Source organism: Rhinoderma darwinii, chromosome 1 (genome assembly GCF_050947455.1).
Source record: "Rhinoderma darwinii isolate aRhiDar2 chromosome 1, aRhiDar2.hap1, whole genome shotgun sequence".
Taxonomy (NCBI): Eukaryota; Metazoa; Chordata; class Amphibia; order Anura; family Rhinodermatidae; genus Rhinoderma; species Rhinoderma darwinii.
Genome location: NC_134687.1, coordinates 132,018,647 through 132,039,085, shown reverse-complemented (window position 1 = coordinate 132,039,085; position 20,439 = coordinate 132,018,647). Strand labels below are relative to the sequence as shown.

The 20,439-nt window shown below is 42.1% G+C and overlaps 1 protein-coding gene across 1 annotated transcript in view; it reads right to left on the bottom strand.

Annotated features, from left to right (window-relative positions):
- ZNF827 (zinc finger protein 827) overlaps positions 1-20,439 on the bottom strand; it is a 270,975-nt gene that overhangs the window by 205,063 nt on the left and 45,473 nt on the right. The window contains exon 2 of the mRNA XM_075860380.1: positions 5,861-6,856. Coding sequence (XP_075716495.1) covers positions 5,861-6,856 — 996 coding nt within the window. The remainder of the gene's footprint in view (positions 1-5,860; positions 6,857-20,439) is intronic.

Below are 20,439 nucleotides of genomic sequence, written 5' to 3'. Positions count from 1 at the left end.
TCGTAAGTCAACAGAGCCCAGCGACAGGAGGTAGGTCAGAGGTCGGGGGCCCCGTTCTAGAGATAGGTGTGGGTCCCAGAGGTGGGACACGCATATTTCGGACATTTATGGGATATCCTGTGAATATGCAATACATGTCTGAGATGAGAATAAATAACCCTTTAAAGGAGGAGTTTGCAGTAAAATTCCTGTGGAATGTAAAACCACTTTAGGCCACATACACACAAGTCATTACATGCGGATTTGCCACACAAAATTATCATGCGGCAGATCCACTAAGTAATACAGTAGTAGCAAAGTCAATGAAATTCCAAGTAATCTCATCTACACGTTGCAGCATTTTTCTGCACGTAAATTGACCTGCAGTGCCGTGCAGATCTTAAAATCTGCAGAATGTCAATTTATCTTGAGTTTATTAAAAAGAACAAATCAAAATCCGCAGCAGGTAATCCACACCGGTTTACACATCAAAATTTAAAAGCTGAATATAAAAACACATTTAAAAATCCCACAATATTAATTGCAGATTTTACCTGCGGAATTTCCTGTGTTTATCTGTGCTTTTTATCCGGATTTCGAACATCAAATACCGCAAAGAGTGCATGTAGATTCCCATCAGATTTGGGGTCATCCAGACATATACATCTAATGTGTCCATAGCCTATCATTAGCCAGATGTCTGTCAAAAGATTGTTGACTACACTTTGTAATACAAATTTATGGGTAAAAAAAGATGCATACGTTTGAAAAACGGAGTTCCCAAACGTGGTGTGAAACAAGCCTAACCTGCCTTTCCATTGCGGCTCTAGTGGTTATGGACCACAATGCAAAATTCCTGTAGCAAGGATGTGTCTGTTTTGTGACATCATTGCCAAACTGCTTGCCACGTCTCATTTAGTAGAAATGATAAAAAAAATTGCAAGATACAGCAAACCACAGTTTGTCTTTAGAATATGTAGTTATATTCTTTAACACCTTCAGGACCCAGCATGTTTTGGCCTTCAGGACACAGCCGATTTTTTCAAATGGGACATGTGTTACTTTATGTGGTAATAACATTGGAATGCTTTTATCTATCCAAGCGATTCTGAGATTGTTTTCTTGTGATATGTTGTACTTTATGTTAGTGAAAAATTTGGTCGATAATTTAGAGATTTATTTCTGAAAAACACCAAAATTTAGAAAAAATGTGAAAAAATTAGCATTTTTCTGAATTTAAACGTATATCTGCTTGTAAAACAGATAGTAATACCACGCAAAATAGTTACTAGTTAACATTTCCCATATGTCTACTTTATGTTTGCATCGTTTGTTGAACATCCTTTTATTTTTCTAGGACGTTACAAGGCTTAGAACTTTAGCAGCCATTTCTCATATTTTAAAGAAAATTTCTAATGGCCATTTTTTCAGGGACCAGTTCAGTTCAGAAGTGGCTTTGAGGGCCTTATTTATTAGAAAATCCCCAGAAGTCACCCTATTTTGAAAACTGCACCCCTCAAGGTATTCGAATCAGCATTTTAACCCTTTAGGCGTTTCACAGGAATTAAAGCAAAGTAGAGGTGAAATTTACAAATGTTATTTTTTTTGCCGAAATTCATTTATAATACATTTTTATTTGTAACACAGAAGGTTTTACCCGAGAAATGCAACTCAATATTTTATTGCCCAGATTCTGCAGTTTTTAGAAATATCCCACATGTGGCCCTAGTGCGCTAATGGACTGAAGCACAGTCCTCAGAAGAAAAGGAGCACCCAGTGGATTTTGGGCCTCCTTTTTTTTAGAATATATTTTAGGCACCTTGTCAGGTTTGAAGAGGTCACCAAAAAGTGACCCCATTTTGGAAACTACACCTCTCAAGGGGTATAGTTAGCATTTTGACCAAACAAGTTTTTCGCTAAACATATTGGAATTAGTCTGTAAAAATGAAAATCTACTGTTTTTCTGAAAAAACATAGAAATTTGTAATATTTACAAGGAACAACGAAGAAAATGCACCCCAACATTTGTAAAGCAATGTCTCCTGATTACGGCAATACCCCATATCAGGGGCGTAACTAGGAAAGACTGGGCCCCATAGCAAACTTTTGACTGGGGCCCCCCCTCCGCTGGGTATCACACAACCCCCCCCTTGTAGATAGTGCCTCCCTATAGATTCCACCATTCACAGCCCCCTGTAGATAAGGTCATACAGACCCCCTGTAGATAACGCCATACAGACCCCCTGTAGATAACGCCATACAGAGTCCCCCCTGTAGATAACGCCATACAGAGTCCACCCTGTAGATAACGCCATACAGAGTCCACCCTGTAGATAACGCCATACAGAGTCCCCCCTGTAGATAACGCCATACAGAGTCCCCCCTGTAGATAACGCCATATAGCCCCCCCCCCAAAAAAAACTGCCTAAAGTTTGTCCTACAAAAGAGATGTATCCCCTATCCACAGGATAGGGGATACATGTGTGATCGCTGGCAGCGATAAGGAGAACGGGGGATTGAAAGTCCCCCCAAGTTCTCCATGACTAACCTCGGACTTCCGGAGTCTGCGCAGTTCAATAAAAATGAGAGGTGCGCTGGTCACGCATGCGTACAAGCGTGACCAGTGCACAATTCATTTCTATGGAGCTGCAGACAGAGTCCGAGGTTTGTCATGAAGAACTTCGGGGGACTTTCGGTCCCCCGTTCTCCTTATTGCAATGTCTCCCGATTACGGCAATATCCCATATGTGGTAATAAACTGCTGATTAGACCCACAGCAGGGCTCAGAAGGGAAGGAGCGCCATTTGGATTTTGGAGCACAGATTTTGCAGGTATTGTTTTCGGTGCCATGTCGCGTTTGCAACGCCCTGCAGGGACCAAACCAGTGGAAACCCCCAAAGTTACCCCATTTTGGAAACACCCCTCAAGGAATTTTTCTAGGGTTATAGTGAGCATTTAGACCCCACGGGTCTTTTGCAGAATTTATTAGAATTAGGCCGCGAAAATGAATATCACAATTTTTTTCCACTAAAATGTTGAATTTTCGCATTTTTACAAGGGATAAAGGAGAAAAAAACAACCAATTTTTGTAAAGCAATTTCTCCCGAGTACGGAAATACCCAACATGGGGGTCATACATTTTTTTTTCATTAGAAATGAATTAACCCTTTCAGGACTGATCCATCTTTTGCTTTCTTATTTTCGTTTTTCATTCCCCACGTTCTTAGAGCCATAACTTTTTTCATTTTCCGTCAATAGAGTGGTGTGAGGGCTTATTTCTTGCGGGAGGAGCTGTAGTTTCTATAGACACCATTTAAAGTGCCATAAAATGTACTGGGAAACTAAAAAAAAAAATATTTGCGGGATGATATAGGAAAAAAAATCTGATTCCACTTTTTGGGGTTTTTGTTTTTACAGCTTTCGCCATGCGGTAAAAACGAAAACTTTACTTTATTCTGCGGCTCAATACAATTACGGTGATACCAAATTTATATCGTTTTTTTCATATTATACTACTTTTACAAAGAAAAATCTAATTGTTAAAATAAAAATTGTTTTGTTTCACCACATTCTCAGAGCCGTAACTTTATTTTTCGTTTGATTGAGCGGTGGGTGGTCTTATTTTTTTGTGGGACGAGTTGTAGTTTTTATTGGTACCATTTTTTTGGTACATAAAAAGTAATCCAAAACTTGTATTTCATTTTTTTTTGAGAGCTAAAGTGACAAAAAAAAATGTGATTTTGGCGGTTTAAATTATTTACGTTTTTTACGGTGTTCACCGTGGGAGTTAAATAATGGTATATTGTAATAGTTCGGCCTTTTACGGACGTAGCGATACCAATTTTGTTTCTTTTTTTACATTACTTTAGAAGAAAAATGGGAAAAGTTTTTGTTTTTTTTAACTTTAAACTTTTTTCTTTCTCACTACTAATAACTTTAATTCTTCTACACATTTTATTAGTCCCCTTAGGGGACTTGAACCAGCGATCATTAGATCGCTGGTACAATATACTGCAATACTAATGTATTGCAGTATATTGTTATTTTTACAGGCTTCTGTAACCGCACGATCGCTGTTCCTGTCCGTTAGTCCCGGGTGAGTGAGCCGGCTCCATACATCAACCCCAGCACCATGACGTGCTATTAAGTCATAGTGCGCAAAGGGGTTAATGCACAGCAGATGGTGTGAATATTGCAATTTTCCACTGGTATGCCATTTTAGTGCATAATATGTCGTGCCCAGTTCGTGCCACTGAAGACAAATACCTCATAAAACGTTAAGCGGGTTCTCCCGGGTATGGCGATGCCATATATGTGGGCGCAAATTGCTGTTTGGGCACACTGCAGGGCTCAGAAGGGAGGGACGCCATTTTGCTTTTGGAGTGAAGATTTTGCTTGGTAGTAGTTCTGTTTGGGGTTTTACTGGTATTTCAGTTTATAATGTGGGGGCATATGTAAGCTGTGCGGAGTACATCAGGGCATCATAAGAGGGTATAATAATGCGGTAAATAAATAATAATTCATAGATATGTGGCCATTGTCGCACTGATAAATGGAGCCCGATCTTATCCTATTTTGAAACACTCTGCACATTTTGCATCGCCATATTCTGAGAGCCAGAACGTTTTAATTTTTTCACCACCGGGGCCGTGTGAGGGCTTATTTGTTGCGGGACAATCTGTACTTTTCATTGGTACCATTTTGGGGTACATGCGATTTTTTTGATCACTTTTTTTGCAAGCCGGGTAACCAAAAACAAGCAATTCTGCAATGTTCTTTAGTTTATTTTTTGCGGCTTTCACCGTGCACTATAAATTACCATGATATTTTATGCTGCGGGTTGGTACAATTACGGCGATACCATATGTATATAGTTTTTTTATGTTTTGCAGCATTTGCGCAATAAAATCCCTTTTTTTATATAAACTAATTTATTTTCTGTGTCACCATATTCTGAGAGCCGTAACTTTTTTATTTTTTAGTCAAAAAAGCTGTGTATGGGCTTGCTTTTTGCGGGACGGGTTGTAGTTTTTATCGGTACTATTTTCGGGTACATGCGTCTTTTTGATCACTTTTTATTCTCTATTTTGGGAGGGGTGGTGACCAAAAAATAGCGATTCTGGTGTCGATTTTTATTGATTTTTTTTTTGGGGTGTTGATCGTGCGGGAAAAATAACATTATAGTTTTATAGTTTGGGTCGTTATGAACGCGGCGATACCAAATATGTGTACATTTTTTAATGTGTTCATTTTTTCCTATAATGAAAGTCTTATAATAGGAAAAAAAGCATTTTTTTGTTTATGTCACTTATAGCTTTTACACTTAAAAAAAAAAAAAAATTATAACTTTTTTTACTTGTCCCACTAGGAGACATTTAGACTTGCAGCTCTGATCGCTGCTAGAGTATATTACACTACCTACGTAGTGTAATGTGTTCTAACTGTCATTGTGACCTGACAGTCACACTGACAGGAAGACTCGGAGGACCGGCCGGAGGCTGCTCCACCGAGGCTTCCGTACATGGCAACCCGGAGGTCATTGTCTGGCCTCCGATTGCCACGACAAGCATCGGAAGCCCCCACAATCACTTCGCAAACGCAATCTGTCGCCGCATTTATGGGGTTAATTGCCAAAATCAGCGTTGATGGTCCGCTGACCGGCAAGGCTGGAGTGTCAGCTGTCGGGGACAGCTGACCTCCTGGTTCCCGGACACTGTCCGTTAAGACAGCGGGCCAAATTTTACCCAACAAAAACAAAATTTACGGCTTTTAACCAATTTTCAAACTTTTGAAACTCTAAAATGTCCATAGTTAGCAGAAGCAATAAACTTTACAGAGTTTTTTTTAAATGTGCAATAGCTTTAATAAGGAAAATTTGTACCTTGACTTCCGGATTTTGAAGACCTTCCTTTTGGTGAAGGGAGTAATAACAGTTCTAAGGACTGGACTGTAGCTCCCTTTTCTTGTTTGTCTTCTAGCAGTGGTATTGGATCTTCTGAAAGGAGGGGCTTTTTTTTCTCTGCAAGCATACTGCCAGCAGCACGTGCAGCAACTTCCTTAAGCAATGCTGCAGAAGAGGTCATTGATGCCAAGGAAAGGAATGGGCCAGCTGGAGAATGACGTTCTTGACCTGATGTCATACCTCGCTCACTAACTTTCTTGGACAAAGCTGCTAATGTGGAACTAGCGGACTGAGAACTGAATGGTGAAGTAAAGGTCTCAAACCTCAGGGTTTCTTCAGTTCTTATATGTGATTGGTCTTGTAGGACAGCATTAGCAGCAGCTTTCAATTTTAGGATTGCGGAATCTGGTGATAGACCACATGTGTTATTTGAATTTTGGAGCCATTTATCCTGGCTCCATATAAACCGGTTAGTGGGTAAAGCCCCATATTGATCACTGTTTTCCTGTTTTTCAGCAAGTTTTCTGGCAAGAACACTCAACTGCTTTGCATGGTGAGATGTAGGAGAAAACTGTAGACCTTGTGGATCTTCCCTGCCATTTTTAGACACTTCTGATGCCAGCTGGATAGAGCCAGCTTCCAGTAACCGTCGAAGATTACTACTTAATGGCTTATTTGCACCGGCTTGATCATCCTCATCCATTGACGATGCTGAAGTTGACAACTGTTCCTTACAATGCGAGACCTCCTTAAAAACCTCATTTTCAAAAAAACCGAGGTCAGCACTTAAACTTGGAGTAGCACTTCCTAAAGAAGTATCAGGAGATGTAGGTGACTCTCGACCTCTATTAGTAGGAGACAATTTAAAATGGTCTTGTACATCACCAAAGGAATCTTCAGATGGGGTTTCTGAGTTTGTCCCAAACCAGTTTTCTTCTTCACTTGCTCCTCCGACTTCCTCCCTTCTGGCACCATCTACAAAAGAAGGAACAATCACTGTCACAAAAAAAAAAACAACACTTCGTTTGCTTCTAATAGAAATGATTCATCAGAAAATGATCTATTATTTAAATCAAGTTTTTATGTTAACAATATTTTTTAAGAATTGTTAGTGTTTTACTTTTTTCTATGTTATTATCTATATTAAAAAGATAATTCTAAAATCTTGCCGTTTTCATTCTGACCACTGAGCCTCACAATAGACTGACACTTCCTGTTCTGTAGAGATCACTTCTCAGAAGTCATGCCATTATCATCATAGGCAGGTTTACAATGACAGGTAACTATATATATATATATATATAGATAACACAGGATTCACCATTGACAATATGTGATGGACACAGCTCCCCTCCTATACCTCCCTGCACAATTACCTCTGCACAGGTCAGAGTATGCCTAGAACACTCTCCCATAGATGTCAATGGGTCAGCTTCAAACTATTGTTTCCTATGTCCATGTGGCAGCTGAAAAGCATATCTCTGAACCCCAATATCATGTACAGAAAATAGAATTTAAAAAAAAAGCCACACTCGAAAAATTAAAACAGATTAAGAAAACATAATATGTAACTATATGGTTTTAATTAGGGCAAAAACAATATATAGGTAATACATTCCCCTTAAGGCATTGATCCTAAAAACAACAAAAAAAGTTTTAGCCTGGCAGCTGGAACGGAAACATTATTACCGCACTGCTTAACCCATATGTACATGCAGCTTTATTTTCTCAGTTTTGTAAAATATACAGGTCTGGAAACATTTTCCTATTGTCTATGGAAAACCATGTCACTGTCTTTACATGCTTTTTTTTTTAATGTCGCAGTTTTCACCATGTGATAGGAAAGGGTAACAATTGAGCTTATAGTTCTAGATGAAAATGGTTAGAAAAAGGATAGAGGGGATGGGGGGCGTCTTTACCTTTACGCTACATGCTCCACCAAAGTAAAATAGGATTAAAAACAACTAATAAAATTCTAATATAATGCAAGTACCCTTGAAAAACTTAGAAATTATCATATATTGATAAATCAGAATTTAGAGCAGCGATAATTTAGTAATTTAAGGGGTTGTCCAGTCCCAAAAAATTGATGGCCTATCCCCAGGATCGGTCAGGGTCCGATTCCTGAAACCCCCGCCAATCCGCTATTTTGAAGGGGCCTTCATTTCCGTTGCTGCTCGCACTGTGAATCGCCGACACACTTGTAGCGCCAGTTCACAGTGTTAAAGTCTTCTCCCATTCAAATTCTGTCCATGGTCATATGATGGACACACAGGTGCCGGGATCGTTAAAAGGCACAGCTCTGATACACATACTGTATTGATAAGTGCACCTGTGTGTCCATCACATGACAATGGTTAGAATTTTATCTACTGGAAGTGAACAATGAATGTTCCCACTGAATAATACCAGGAAAAGATAATGAAAACCGCAAAGAATTAATACAGAAAGTATATTGGACAATTGTATAACTTTTAACTATAAAAAACAACAAACATTAGAATACACTGCACCTGCGCTAATTTTCATGGTACACAAGCGCAGATGAAAGTATTATACAAAGCAGTCATCCGTGCTTGCACACAAGAAAACTAGCCAAGACGCAAACATTAGAATGGGAGATACTGATGGACTGTGTCGCATTATGTGCCACTCAATAAGGGGCCTTTTCCAGGACGAGAGCGAAGGGGCTGCTGGGGGAAGACCAGGATAACCAGGGGGTGGTGCTTGAAAATGAAATAAAAGAGCACTAAACTTCTGACCAAAGTATATTAGTGTAATGACCGTGGTCGCGGACCGCTGTCATCACTTACCCTCCAGCGGCCGCAGACCAATGAACTCTAGCCGGCGTCTCCCTCCCCGGAGACGCCAGCACACTCAGCAGCACTGCTCCACTGCCTCTCCTAGGGTGTGCGTGCACCTGTAAAATGCTCCCAACCCAATCCTAACGAACCCTGGATTATGAAAAGGACTATGCCCTCTTCCACCTTGCCTGAGCGTTGTTGTGGCTTCCCACGTTTGTTTGCATATAGTCCCTTAGTTGTATCCTGTTTTCCCGTATCCTGTAATTGGGTTTGTTCCAGTGCGAAGTCTAATGTCGGTGTTAAGAAACGTCCGTCTCTTTAAGATTACCATGACTACTAGTCTAGTTTCTGGGTGGTTCTGGTTTTAGTTGTTGAGCCTATTCTTCTTCTCAGTTTGAAGGGTGGAATATTTAAATCTGGGTTAGTTCTGTTTTCTTTGCTTGTGATTTTCCTTGTTTCCATGTGTTTGATCAAGCTACTTACTATTCCCTGCACCTTTGACTATTTGCAATTTTTGGAACTGGAACTCGGCTTGTCTCTGGATTACCCTTTGCTTACTGATTTGGACTTTCTGCTCCCGGCTGGTTTTGACCTCTGCAATCCCTGATATCCACTAGCTTTGTGATTTGGACTGTCTGTTTACCCTCGGGCTGTCCTGTTAGCTGCTCTGGTATTTCCTGCATTGCACCTCTTGTCTAACACCGAACTCTGTTAAAACAACCTGGGTTCTATGCTGCAAAGTCCAACCTGCCTTGCGGTGGGCTCTGGCGAAAGCCATAGAGTAGCCTTAGATTTTGTTCATCAGAGTTGTGACGGATTTGGGGTTGCTGATTTATTTGCACGCTCATTCCGGACAGTCACCAGCAGCCTTTGGGGAATTGTTCACCTAGAAATTCCATAAACGTCCATCCTGGGAATTGCTCCACAGTTGGGAGTCGTGTTTACCATCTGTGCCAAGTGTCTGCCACGTCAAGTGTCTGCCAAATCTTCTATCCTGGTACTCTTGTCCTAAAGACGATCATTGACTGTTGTTTGGCCAGCTGCTAATCCACTACTGCGGAGCGGCCTAGTGGGTCCACATACCCCATAGCCGTAACAATTAGTAGGTGTCATATACCATCCACGGTTTGGAAAACATTATATATAAAGCGGCCAACCCCTTTAAGATTAGGCAAGCTGATTGAGGGTAGACATAGACATAGTGCATGAGATTTCAAACCAAAAATCTGGTGAATGCTATATGGCTGCACATATCAAATAATCACTTAATGTGTTTGTGACTTGAAATTCACCTGCTACCTGTAGAGTTCACATTTTATTTTCAGCAGGACAAGATTCTATTTGCGTCCTCTGCCTGGTATTCAGGTTTGCTCCTTTAAAGCCTATTAAAACTGTTGAAAGAAGTCAATTACATTGTAAATTGGAACTGCTAATTAAAGATCAGAGGATTAAGAGTGTGTGCAGAGAATAAAAAGTGATAAGTCATCCATGCGCTATGCCCACTGCTGTAATATTTATGCATTGTTTTGGTAAAGATGCAAATACCTGCATGCAATGTAAATGCTTAGGCTCTTATAAATAAACTCGTTATTTTAAATTCCTTGCATTGCTTTTTGTAGCAATGATCATAGAAAGTGTTCTTTTTGTTTCTGTTGAAACATCTAGTGGCTCAGTTGGTAACGCAAGAGCTTCAATATAAATTATATGCAGCCTACAAAAGTGGCTACACAACATATCTGTAACATATATGTTCCAGATATGTCTACACATCTTACTTAAAGGGACTGTTTGGACAGAAAATAACCTAAAGTTTGAGTAAATTTTTCCGGTTAAACATAGATTTCAGCGTTTTTTTTTCCATTTTTAAACTGGCCACTGAGCATTCACAGGCTTAGGGCGAATTTACACGAGCGTGTTCGTTTTGCGCACGCAAAAAACGCTGCGTTTTGTGTGCGCAAAAGGCACTTAACAGCTTCGTGTGTCATGTTCATATGGTGTCATGTTCATATTAATGACACTCCGTTTGGATGTTTGTAAATAGAAAAGCACGTGGTGCTTTTCTGTTTACATTCATTTTTTTACTGCTGTTGCGCGAATAACGCGCGTCCCACGGAAGAGCTTCCGTGTGGTGCGCGTGATTTTCACGCACCCATTGACTTCAATGGGTGCGTGATGCGCGAAAAACGCAGAAATATAGAACCTGTCGTGAGTTTTACGCAGCGGACTCAAGCTGTGAAAAAATCACGGACAGTCTGCACTGCCCCATAGACTTGCATAGGTCCGTGCGACCTCAGGCTACATTCACACAAATGTGAAATATGGCTGTGTGATGGCGTTTTTTTTTTTTTTTTAACAGCCGTTTTCAGAACAATGAAGTTCTATGAGTGTATTCACACAGCCGTTATTTTAACGGCTCATGAATACTGACCGTCAAAATATAGAACATGTTATATTTTTGTCCTTTTTCATGGCCCGCATAGAAGTCAATTAGTCTGTTTTTAACGGCCGTTTTTCAGAATTCAATCCTTGTGACGGCCGTTAAAAACTGATCCTGGCCCTCACAAGAGGACTCCCCAGGCACAGTGCTACTTTAAGCGTGAAGCACAGAGAAACCCTTGACGTCACTGTCCATGTCCATATACAGTAATGTCTGGGCTTTTAACTATGGAGTCCCTGGCCAGAGAATTGCAAGCTCTCTGGCTGAGTTCTCCTGTCATATATGGACAATGACGTCAGGGGCTCCTAAAGGAGCGGAATCCCCGGCCAGAGCGAAGCCCAAGACATCAATGTCCAAATATGGACAGTGACATCCAAGGCTTCTCCAGGAGCAGAATCCCCGGCCAGAGCATTGCCGATGATCTGGTCAGAGATTCCGCTCCTAGAGGAAACCCTTGACGTCACTGTGCATATATAGACGGTGACATTAGGGTCTCCTCCAGGAGCGGAATCCCTGGCCAGAGCATGTGCGATGCTTTAATTGGGAACTCCGCTCATAGAGGAAGCCCCAATGGCGCTATCTACAGGGGTGGTGTAGTGCTATCTGCAGGGGAGGCACTATCAACAGGGGGGCTGTAGCGCTATCTACATGAGGGTGTAGCACTATCTACAGGGTGGGGTGTATGCAGCTATCTACAGGATAGGGTGTGTGTGACGCTATCTACAGGGGGTGTGGAACTATCGACATGGGCACTGTATGGGAATTATCTACAGGAGAGACTGTCCCGCTCTATACATGGGCACTGTGTAGGGCACAATCTACATGGGCACTGTGGCAATATGTGTTCACTGGCACTATATGGGCACTATCTGCATGGGCACTGTGGTGTTTTCAGGGGGTTGGGACAAAAGAAACCCTGACAAATGAGATCCGTCCAATATTTTTTTTTAACAGCCATGAAAAAAACCAGATGGCAAACGGTCATTAAAAACGGTCAGACGGACTTGAAATGTATGAAAATTTGGAAACACACGGATGCAAAAAGGCCATGAAAGCTGACAGTTGATCAGTTTTTAATGGCCATTCTTTTTCACTGCTGTGTAAATATAGCATTAGGTGCTGTTCACACGACAGGTTTTAACAACCGTGTGATGGCCGCACTTTTAAACCCTTCCCACAAAATGACGTGTCTGGTAGGTCGTAGTGTGTGTGGGGGGGAATGTATGGAGCGTGCTGACACCGACACCCGGGACTAACTGCCAGGAACAGCGATCGCGATGTTCCAGGCTGTTTAACCCCTCAAATGCTACAGTCATTCGCGACCGTGGCATCTGAGGTATTGAAAAGAGGCGGGTGGCCCTCCAACTGGTCATCGTCCCCCTGCAATGAGATCGGGGGGCGACGATGGTGGTCATGGCAACCCAGGGGCCTGTGGCAGGGCGTAACAGATGCCTGTAAAAATGACAATATATTCTACCAGCGATTGCTGGTTCAAGTCCCCTAGAGGGACAAATGAAATGTGTAAAAAAAGTGAAATAAAGTTTCAAGTTCAAAAGAACACCCTTTTTTCCACTAAAGTAATGTAAAAAATAAAAAAATAACAATTATATGGTACTTTAAATGCTACCAATAGAAACTACAACTCCTCCCGCAAAAAATAAGCCCACACACCACTCTATTGACAGAAAAAAAAAAGTTATGGTTCTTGGAAGGCGGCGAATTAAAAACAAAAATGAAAAAAAAATAAAAAATGGCTGCGGCGGGAAGGGGTTAATGGCCATCACACGGCTGCATTAAAATCTGTTAACCCCAATGGGGCTATTTACACGGCCGATTTTTTGACGGCCAAAAAATATAACATGCCCTATTTCAGACCGTTCTCACGGCCACACGGCTCCCATACAATTCTACGTCCTTCACTTGTATGCCAACCGAGTGATGGCCGTGGTTACTGCATTTCCCTCATTCTCTCCTCCTCACAGCGCCAATTGCATGTCAGGAGATTTGGCCAGCGTTGTAGTGCTGACATCGAAGAGAGCGTGTTGGACGTTGGTAAGGGGGCTGTGTGGCACTATCTACAGTGCAGCAGTGCAGAACTATCTACATGGCCTATGTGGCACTAACTACAGGGGCTGTGTGTCACGATCTACATATATGGTCAGTGACATAAGTAGTATCCTGGCCCTGGAGTCCCTGAGCAGAGCATCAGCTAGCGCTCTGCCCTGGGGCTACAGCGCTAGGGAAGCTACTGAAGTCACTGTCCATATATGGACAGTGATGTCAGGAGTTTTCCCAGGGCCGGAATCCCAGCGCAGAGCCTTTAGTAGCACTCTGCTCAGGGATTCCAACTCTGGGGAAGCCCCTGACATCACTGTCCATATATGGACAGTGACGTCAGGAGCTTTCCCTGGACCAGAGTCCCTGCAGCACTGGACTGCTCCTGACGTCACCGACCATATATGGACAGTGACGTCAGGAGCTTCCCAGAGACAGAGCCTCTACTAGCACTCTGCCTGGGGATTCCGACTCTGGGAAAGCCCTTGACATCACTGTCTATCTATAGACAGTATGTGATGTCAGGAGCTTTCCCTGGACCGGAGTCCCAGGGCAGAGCCTCTACTAGCGTTTTGCCCAGAGACTCAAGCCCTGCTCCTTACGTTACTATCCATATATGGGCAGTGACGTCTAGAGTTTCCCATCGAAACAGGGCTGGACCCAGGAAAGGAAGTAGAATTGTTATGCTTTTTTTGTGTTTGTGTTTTTTTGCAGGTTTGGATGTTGGACTACTTCGGATTCGAGGACTACTTCAACTACAGTGCTTTTTTCATTTTCAATAAAATGGTTAACGAGGGTTGTGTGTGGGTCTTTTACTTCAATAAAATAATTTTTCCCACGTGTTTTTTTTAACTATATTACTACTGCCTTAGTAAGGCCATTGTCTGATTGACAGCGTCCATTACTAAGGCGGGGCTTAGTGTTAGCTAGTGAAAAGGCTAACACTAAAACCCCCATTATTACTCCAGTACCACCAGAGGTATCGGGAAGAGCCGGGTGCGATCCAGTACAAGACCATCTGTAATGATGGTATTATTAGGCTCGGAAAGCCCAAAAACGGTGGCCTTTTCCACCCTGTTAAATGCTAACCTGCTGCTATGTTGTATCTGGCTGGTTATGAAAAATGCGGGGGCCCAACGTAATTTTTTGTTTTTAAATAAATTGATCATTAGAAAAAACAATGTGTGTCACCCGCCCATTTTTCATAGCCAGCCAGATACAACAAAGCAGCAGGCTAGCATTACCAGGGTGGGAAGGGCCACAGTTTTTTTGCTTTCCCAGCCTAATAATACCAGCCTGCGGCCACCCCATCAATGCAGATGGTCGGACACTGGATCGTACCCGGCTCTTCCCGGTACCCCTAGTGGCAGTAGGTACTGGGGTAATAATGGGGTTAGTGTTAGCCTTTTTCACCGGCTAACACTAAGCCCTGCCTTAGCAATGGATGCTGTGAATCAGAGACATAAAAAAAACATTTTATTGAAAAAAAAACCAAAAAAAAACACAACACTCGGTAACCATTTTATTGAGAATCCAATAACTGAACCTGTAGAAAAAAACACAAAACACAAACAAAAAAATTAGTAGCACATAAAAAAGCAAAGCAATTATTATACTTACCTTTCCTGGGTCCTGCACTGGAGCCGCAATGTCAGCGAGCTACACGGTTTCCGTAACTCCGGGAGTTATAGGAGGCGTTAGCACTAAAAGTGCCCAAGCAGCATCAACTCTATATGCCCCTCTCCCCTTCCTCTCAGAAAGCCTCCGCCATCTGTGCCCCTCACCATTAAAAAATAAAAATCCTCTTCAGTGTCCCCCACACCCCATGAGACCGCCCCTGCCACTTTCTGTTCCCCATAGTACCCTTCTGCCACTTTCTGTTCCCCACAGTACCCCTACCACTTTCTGTGCCCCCCTGCCACCTTTTGTATTCTGTGCAACACCCTCATAGAGCCCCGGGCACATTCAGACCCCACGAAGAGCAGGTCCTTCAGACTTCTGTCCTTCCTCACCTAAAACAGTGGCCTGTCTCCTGCTATCTAACCTGTCCCTTCTCCCTTGCGGAGCCCTGTCACCTTCTTAAACCTCCTCGGTTCTTCGTTCAACATCAGCGGTTGCTGTCTGAATTGTCGAGAAATCATCCAAAGCTGCAGTACATGGTTCAATCGTTGTGTGGACATGGTAGCAAGTCAAAAATAGCAGAGAAAACTCCAGAAACAAATGCTAAAGCAGAGGGATCAGATCAAGCTCTTTATACTCTGAAAGCAAGAGAAAATGGTGACTGGGTGATCATGTGACCTTCTTGTGGGTGTTTTTAGTGTGTTGGGAAAAAAAAAAAAAAAAAAAAAAAGACCATGAAATTCATCCGGTTTTAAAACGGACAATGAAAAACAGATGCAAAACTGGATGGAAAAACACAGTGTTAGGACACGTCTGTTCCCTTAAAGTTCGCCATGACTACTAGTCTAGCTTCTGGGTGGTTCTGGTTTTCCTTGTTGAGCATACCCACTTCTCTGTCTTTCTTCCTGTCAGGTGTAAGGGTGGAATACTTATACCTGGCTTCCTCCCCTCTTTCTTAGCTTGTGAATTTTCTTGTCTTCAGGTGTTTTGATCAAGCTACTGACAATACTCTATAAATCTGACTTCTGGACTTACTGGAAACTGACCTCGGCTTGCCTCTGGATAAACCCTTGTTTACGGATTTGGAATAACTGCACCCGGATGGTTTTGACCTCTGCTATACTTGGTAACCACTTGCTTACTGATTTGGACTTTCTGTTTACCCTCTGGCTATCTAGTTATCCTGTTCAGGTTTGCCTGCACTGCACATCTTATCCAAAAGTGAACTCTGCTAAAACCACCTGAGTTCTATGCAGAAAACAAAAATCCTTCCTTGCGGTGGGCTCGTGCGAAAACCATAGAGTAACCTTAGACTCTGTTTATCAGAGTTGTGACAGATTTTTCAGGTTGCGGATACATTTGCTCGCTCACTCCCAGCGGTTTACAGAAGCATTTGGGAAATCGCTCGTCTAGCAATTCCATATACTTCCACCCTGAGAATTACTTCACCAGTGATTCCATAACACACGGCCTGGAACGGACATGGATCAGATGCAAAACGGCTGTAAAAAAAGACGCAGTTTTTAACGGCTGACACCCGGACCCTGTCATGTGAAAAGGGCCTAAGGCTTTAGTCACATGACCAGGTGTCAAATCGGCCGAGAAAAACGACTGCTTCACTGACCTCTTTTCCAGGATCCCTCATAGACTTGAGTCTATTGAAGGATTCGGGAAAATGGGCAAAAACAGCCGTGTGAATAGCCGCATACACTTGTATTGATTATAATGCAGCCATGTGTCAGCCGTTGAAAAAACAGCCATCACACGGCCAATTATCTCTGTCGTCTGACTAGGGCTGAACACTTGTGGTTTTGTAGAGATCACTTATCAGCTTGTTCTGTGTGAGAAGTCGTCACATACCATCACAGGCAGGATTACAATGACGGTTACCACCTCTATTTTAAAGCTGGTGGCAGATCACAACAGTCAGGCTGGGTTCACACGACCGATTTTCAGACGTAATGGAGGCGTATTACGTCTGAAAACGGCTCCAATACGTCGGCAAACATCTGTCCATTACTTTCAATGGGCTTTACGATGTTCTGTGCCGACGACCTGTCATTTTACGCGTCGCTGTCAAAAGACGGCTCGTAAAATTACAGCCTCGTCAAAAGAAGTGCAGGACACTTACTGGGACGTTTTTGGAGCAGTTTTCTCATAGACTCCAATGAAAACAGCTCCAAAAACAGCCGTAAAAAACGCAGCAAAAACGCCGCGAAAAACGTCTGAAAATCAGGGGCTGTTTTCCCTTGATAACAGCTCCGTATTTTGAGAAGTTTTTGACTCTACGTGTGAACATACCCTTAGTGATAATTAGAGAATAAGAACATTCTTGATACAGTACTAGAGCATACATTTATTTTATATTCAAGGAAAAATCCAGTCGTAACCATCTAATGTCATAGATACATGTATGACAGGAGATTTTAAACAAAAATTTCTAAGATTGAAGGTCCATTGAAATTAATGACCGTGTGTTTGGAATGCTATGACCACTGGAAATCAGGGGCGATCCTGCATCACAGACAAATCTGCTCATCTGTATCTGTGACATATCAGAAGATCATTGTGACTGGACTTTTGATTGATATTGAAAATAATACCCTACTTTTACTACTTGTGATGTCAGAATTAATATACAATCCATTTATTTAGCAATTCTGCTTATTACCTTAGTGCAAGACTCTTAAAGGGATTGTCTCCACAAGAAAACTTCTGTGAAAAAGGCACCTTGCCGTCAACTGTTTGCCCTGGACTTGTCTCCTGGTGGCCAGCCACACATTTTCCCTTTCTGAACTGCTCTCCACTTTGGCTAATAAAGGCGCTTCCTGAGCAGGGGACCCCTCTCTGTGGCGTCCATATGCCCTCTTATATGGAATTGTTAATGTGGTATTAAATATTTGCAAGATATATGTCCTCGGCTATAATCCGAGTAAAACTACTCTGGCACTATTAATACCTTATAGAAACAGCCAATTTTTGTTTTTTCATCTTCTTTTGAACTTATTTTTATCACTTTTTAGTCCATTTTTGGGGGAAGTGAGGTTACCAAAAACCAATAATTTTGGCAATGTGAACTTTTTTTTATCCTACAATGTTCACCCGGCCGGTTAAATAATGTGATATTTAATAGTTCGGACTAACTGATGTGGCAAAGCCAATTATGTTTATTTTATTGTTTAACCTCTTAACGACGCCATCGGCGCCCCAGCAAAGAAATTGCGGGGCGCCGTCGGGTTTCCATGGGAGCCGGGTGCCTAACAAAGGCCCCCAGGTCTGCCTTCAGCAAGAGGCGTGGCCTAATAGATTGCCTGTCAGTTTTACACTGAAAGGCAATACTGCTTTGGTATACTAAGTATACGAAAGCATTATATAAGCGATCAGCAGATCGTATGGTGAAGTGCCCTCGTGGGACTAACAATAAATAAATGTAAAGGCAGTTAAACAACGTTTATGAAATAAAATAAAAACACTTTTTTTTCCCCCAAAATAAACCAAACCACTTTTAGGCCCTGTTCACACGGAGTTTTTTGACACGTTTTTTGACGCGGAAAACGCGTCGGAAAACGCGCCAAAAACGACCCAAAATGACTCCCATTGATTTCAATGGGAGACGGAGGCGTTTTTTTACCGCGAGTAAAAAAAACGCCTCGCGGCAAAAAGAAGGGACATGACCCTTCTTGATGCGGTTTCCGCGTCCAAAACCGCATTGAAAGCAATGGGGACACGTCAAAAAACACCTCGAACTAGTGAGGTGTTTTCTGACGAGTATATTGCCGAGAGTTTTGGAGGAGTTTCTTGCAGTCTCCTGCTGCTAGTCCAGCCCAGAAAGGGGCTGTCATTTCCTGTCTGCTCGTGGAGGCTGAAAAACATCGTGGACAGAACTCAGGGATACAGAAAACCGAAGTCCTGCATCCAAATACAAGTAAGTGCACTTGCTCCTATGTTCCATACATGCTATACATGTATGGAGCTGTGCATTTTTTTTTTTTAGAATTTTTTTTTTAATTTTTTTATTTTTAATTTTTTAATTTTGTTATGCAGTTGTTCATGGATGTCATCTCTTTTTTATTTTTTTTTAACATTTCAGGAACAGAAATGACGACAGCAGAGGTGTACCACCGAATGGACATTGATGTTGGGAAATTGATTCAAGAAGTAAGTATACTTTTTTTTTTTTAATGTGGGCCTGTTCACATCAGCGTGGTTTCCGCTGAGGGGTTCCGTCGGTGCTTTCAGTCAGGGGAACCCCTCAACGGAAAGGCAAGTGTGAAGTGGTGACAGATCCGTTGCTAATGGTTTCTGTTTGTCCCCGTTGTGCAAAGGGTTCTGTCGTTTCGACTGAACCAATACCGCAGTGTAGGGAATCCCATTAGCAACGGATCCATCAGCATTGAAGTCAATGATGATGCAAACAGAAAACAATGTTTTTTTTAATGTGGGCCTGTTCACATCAGCGTGGTTTCTGCTCAGGGGTTCCGTCGGTGCTTTCAGTCAGGGGAACCCCTCAACGGAAAGGCAAGTGTGAAGTAAGTTCCGTTTGCATCACCATTCATTTCAATGGTGACAGATCCGTTGACAGAAGGCTGTCAGGCTGGGTTCACACGACCATGTTACGTCTGTAATGTACGGAACGTATTTCAGCCGGAAGACCCGGACCGAAGACAGTGCAGGGAGCCGGGCTCCTAGCATCATAGTGATGTACGACGCTAGGAGTCCCTGCCTCGCTGCAGGACAACTGTCCCGTACTGTAATCATGATTACAGTACGGGACAGTAGTTCCACGCAGAGGCAGGGACTCCTAGTGTCGTACATCACTATGATGCTAGGAGCCCGGCTCTCTGCACTGTGTTCGGTCCGGGTCTTCCGGCCGAAATACGTTCCGTACATTATGGACGTAACATGGTTGTGTGAACCCAGCCTCATGCGTGTGAAAACCTCGGCAAAAACAGCCTGAAAAACCGCCTGGAAAACCGCCTCAAAAACCACGTCAAAAACCACGTCAAAAACCACATCAAACATGAAAACCTCCAGGGTCAGTTTTTACAGGAGGAATTTTCCTCCTGCAAAAAACTCCGTGTGAACAGGGCCTTACTAAATAAAATCAAGTGGTTTTATTTAGTAAAAGTGTCAAAACAAATAACACATACACATATATGGTATCCCAGTGATCATAACGACTCGAACAATAAAATTAACACATTAATTAAACCACCGGATGAGCGACGCCCAAAAAACAACGGCAAAATTATTTTTCTCCCATTCCCCCCATAAAAAATAATAAAAGTTAATCTATAAATCCTATGTACCCCAAAATAGTACTAATGAAAACTACACCTTGGCACGCAAAAATCAAGCCCACATACGGCCACATTGACAGAAAAATAAAAAAGTTACGGCTCTTGGAATGCGGCGATGCAAAAACAAGTAATTTTTTGCTAAAAGGATTTTTATTGCACAAAAATATATCAAACCTTTACATATTTGGTATCCCCGTAATCGTGCCGACCCATAGAATAAAACTTAACAGGATATTTATGCTGCATAATAAACTGCGTAAATTTATAACGTGAAAATCAATGTTGGAATAGCTGCTTATTTTCAATTCTCTCCTAAAATAAAGTTAAAAGTTAATCGATATA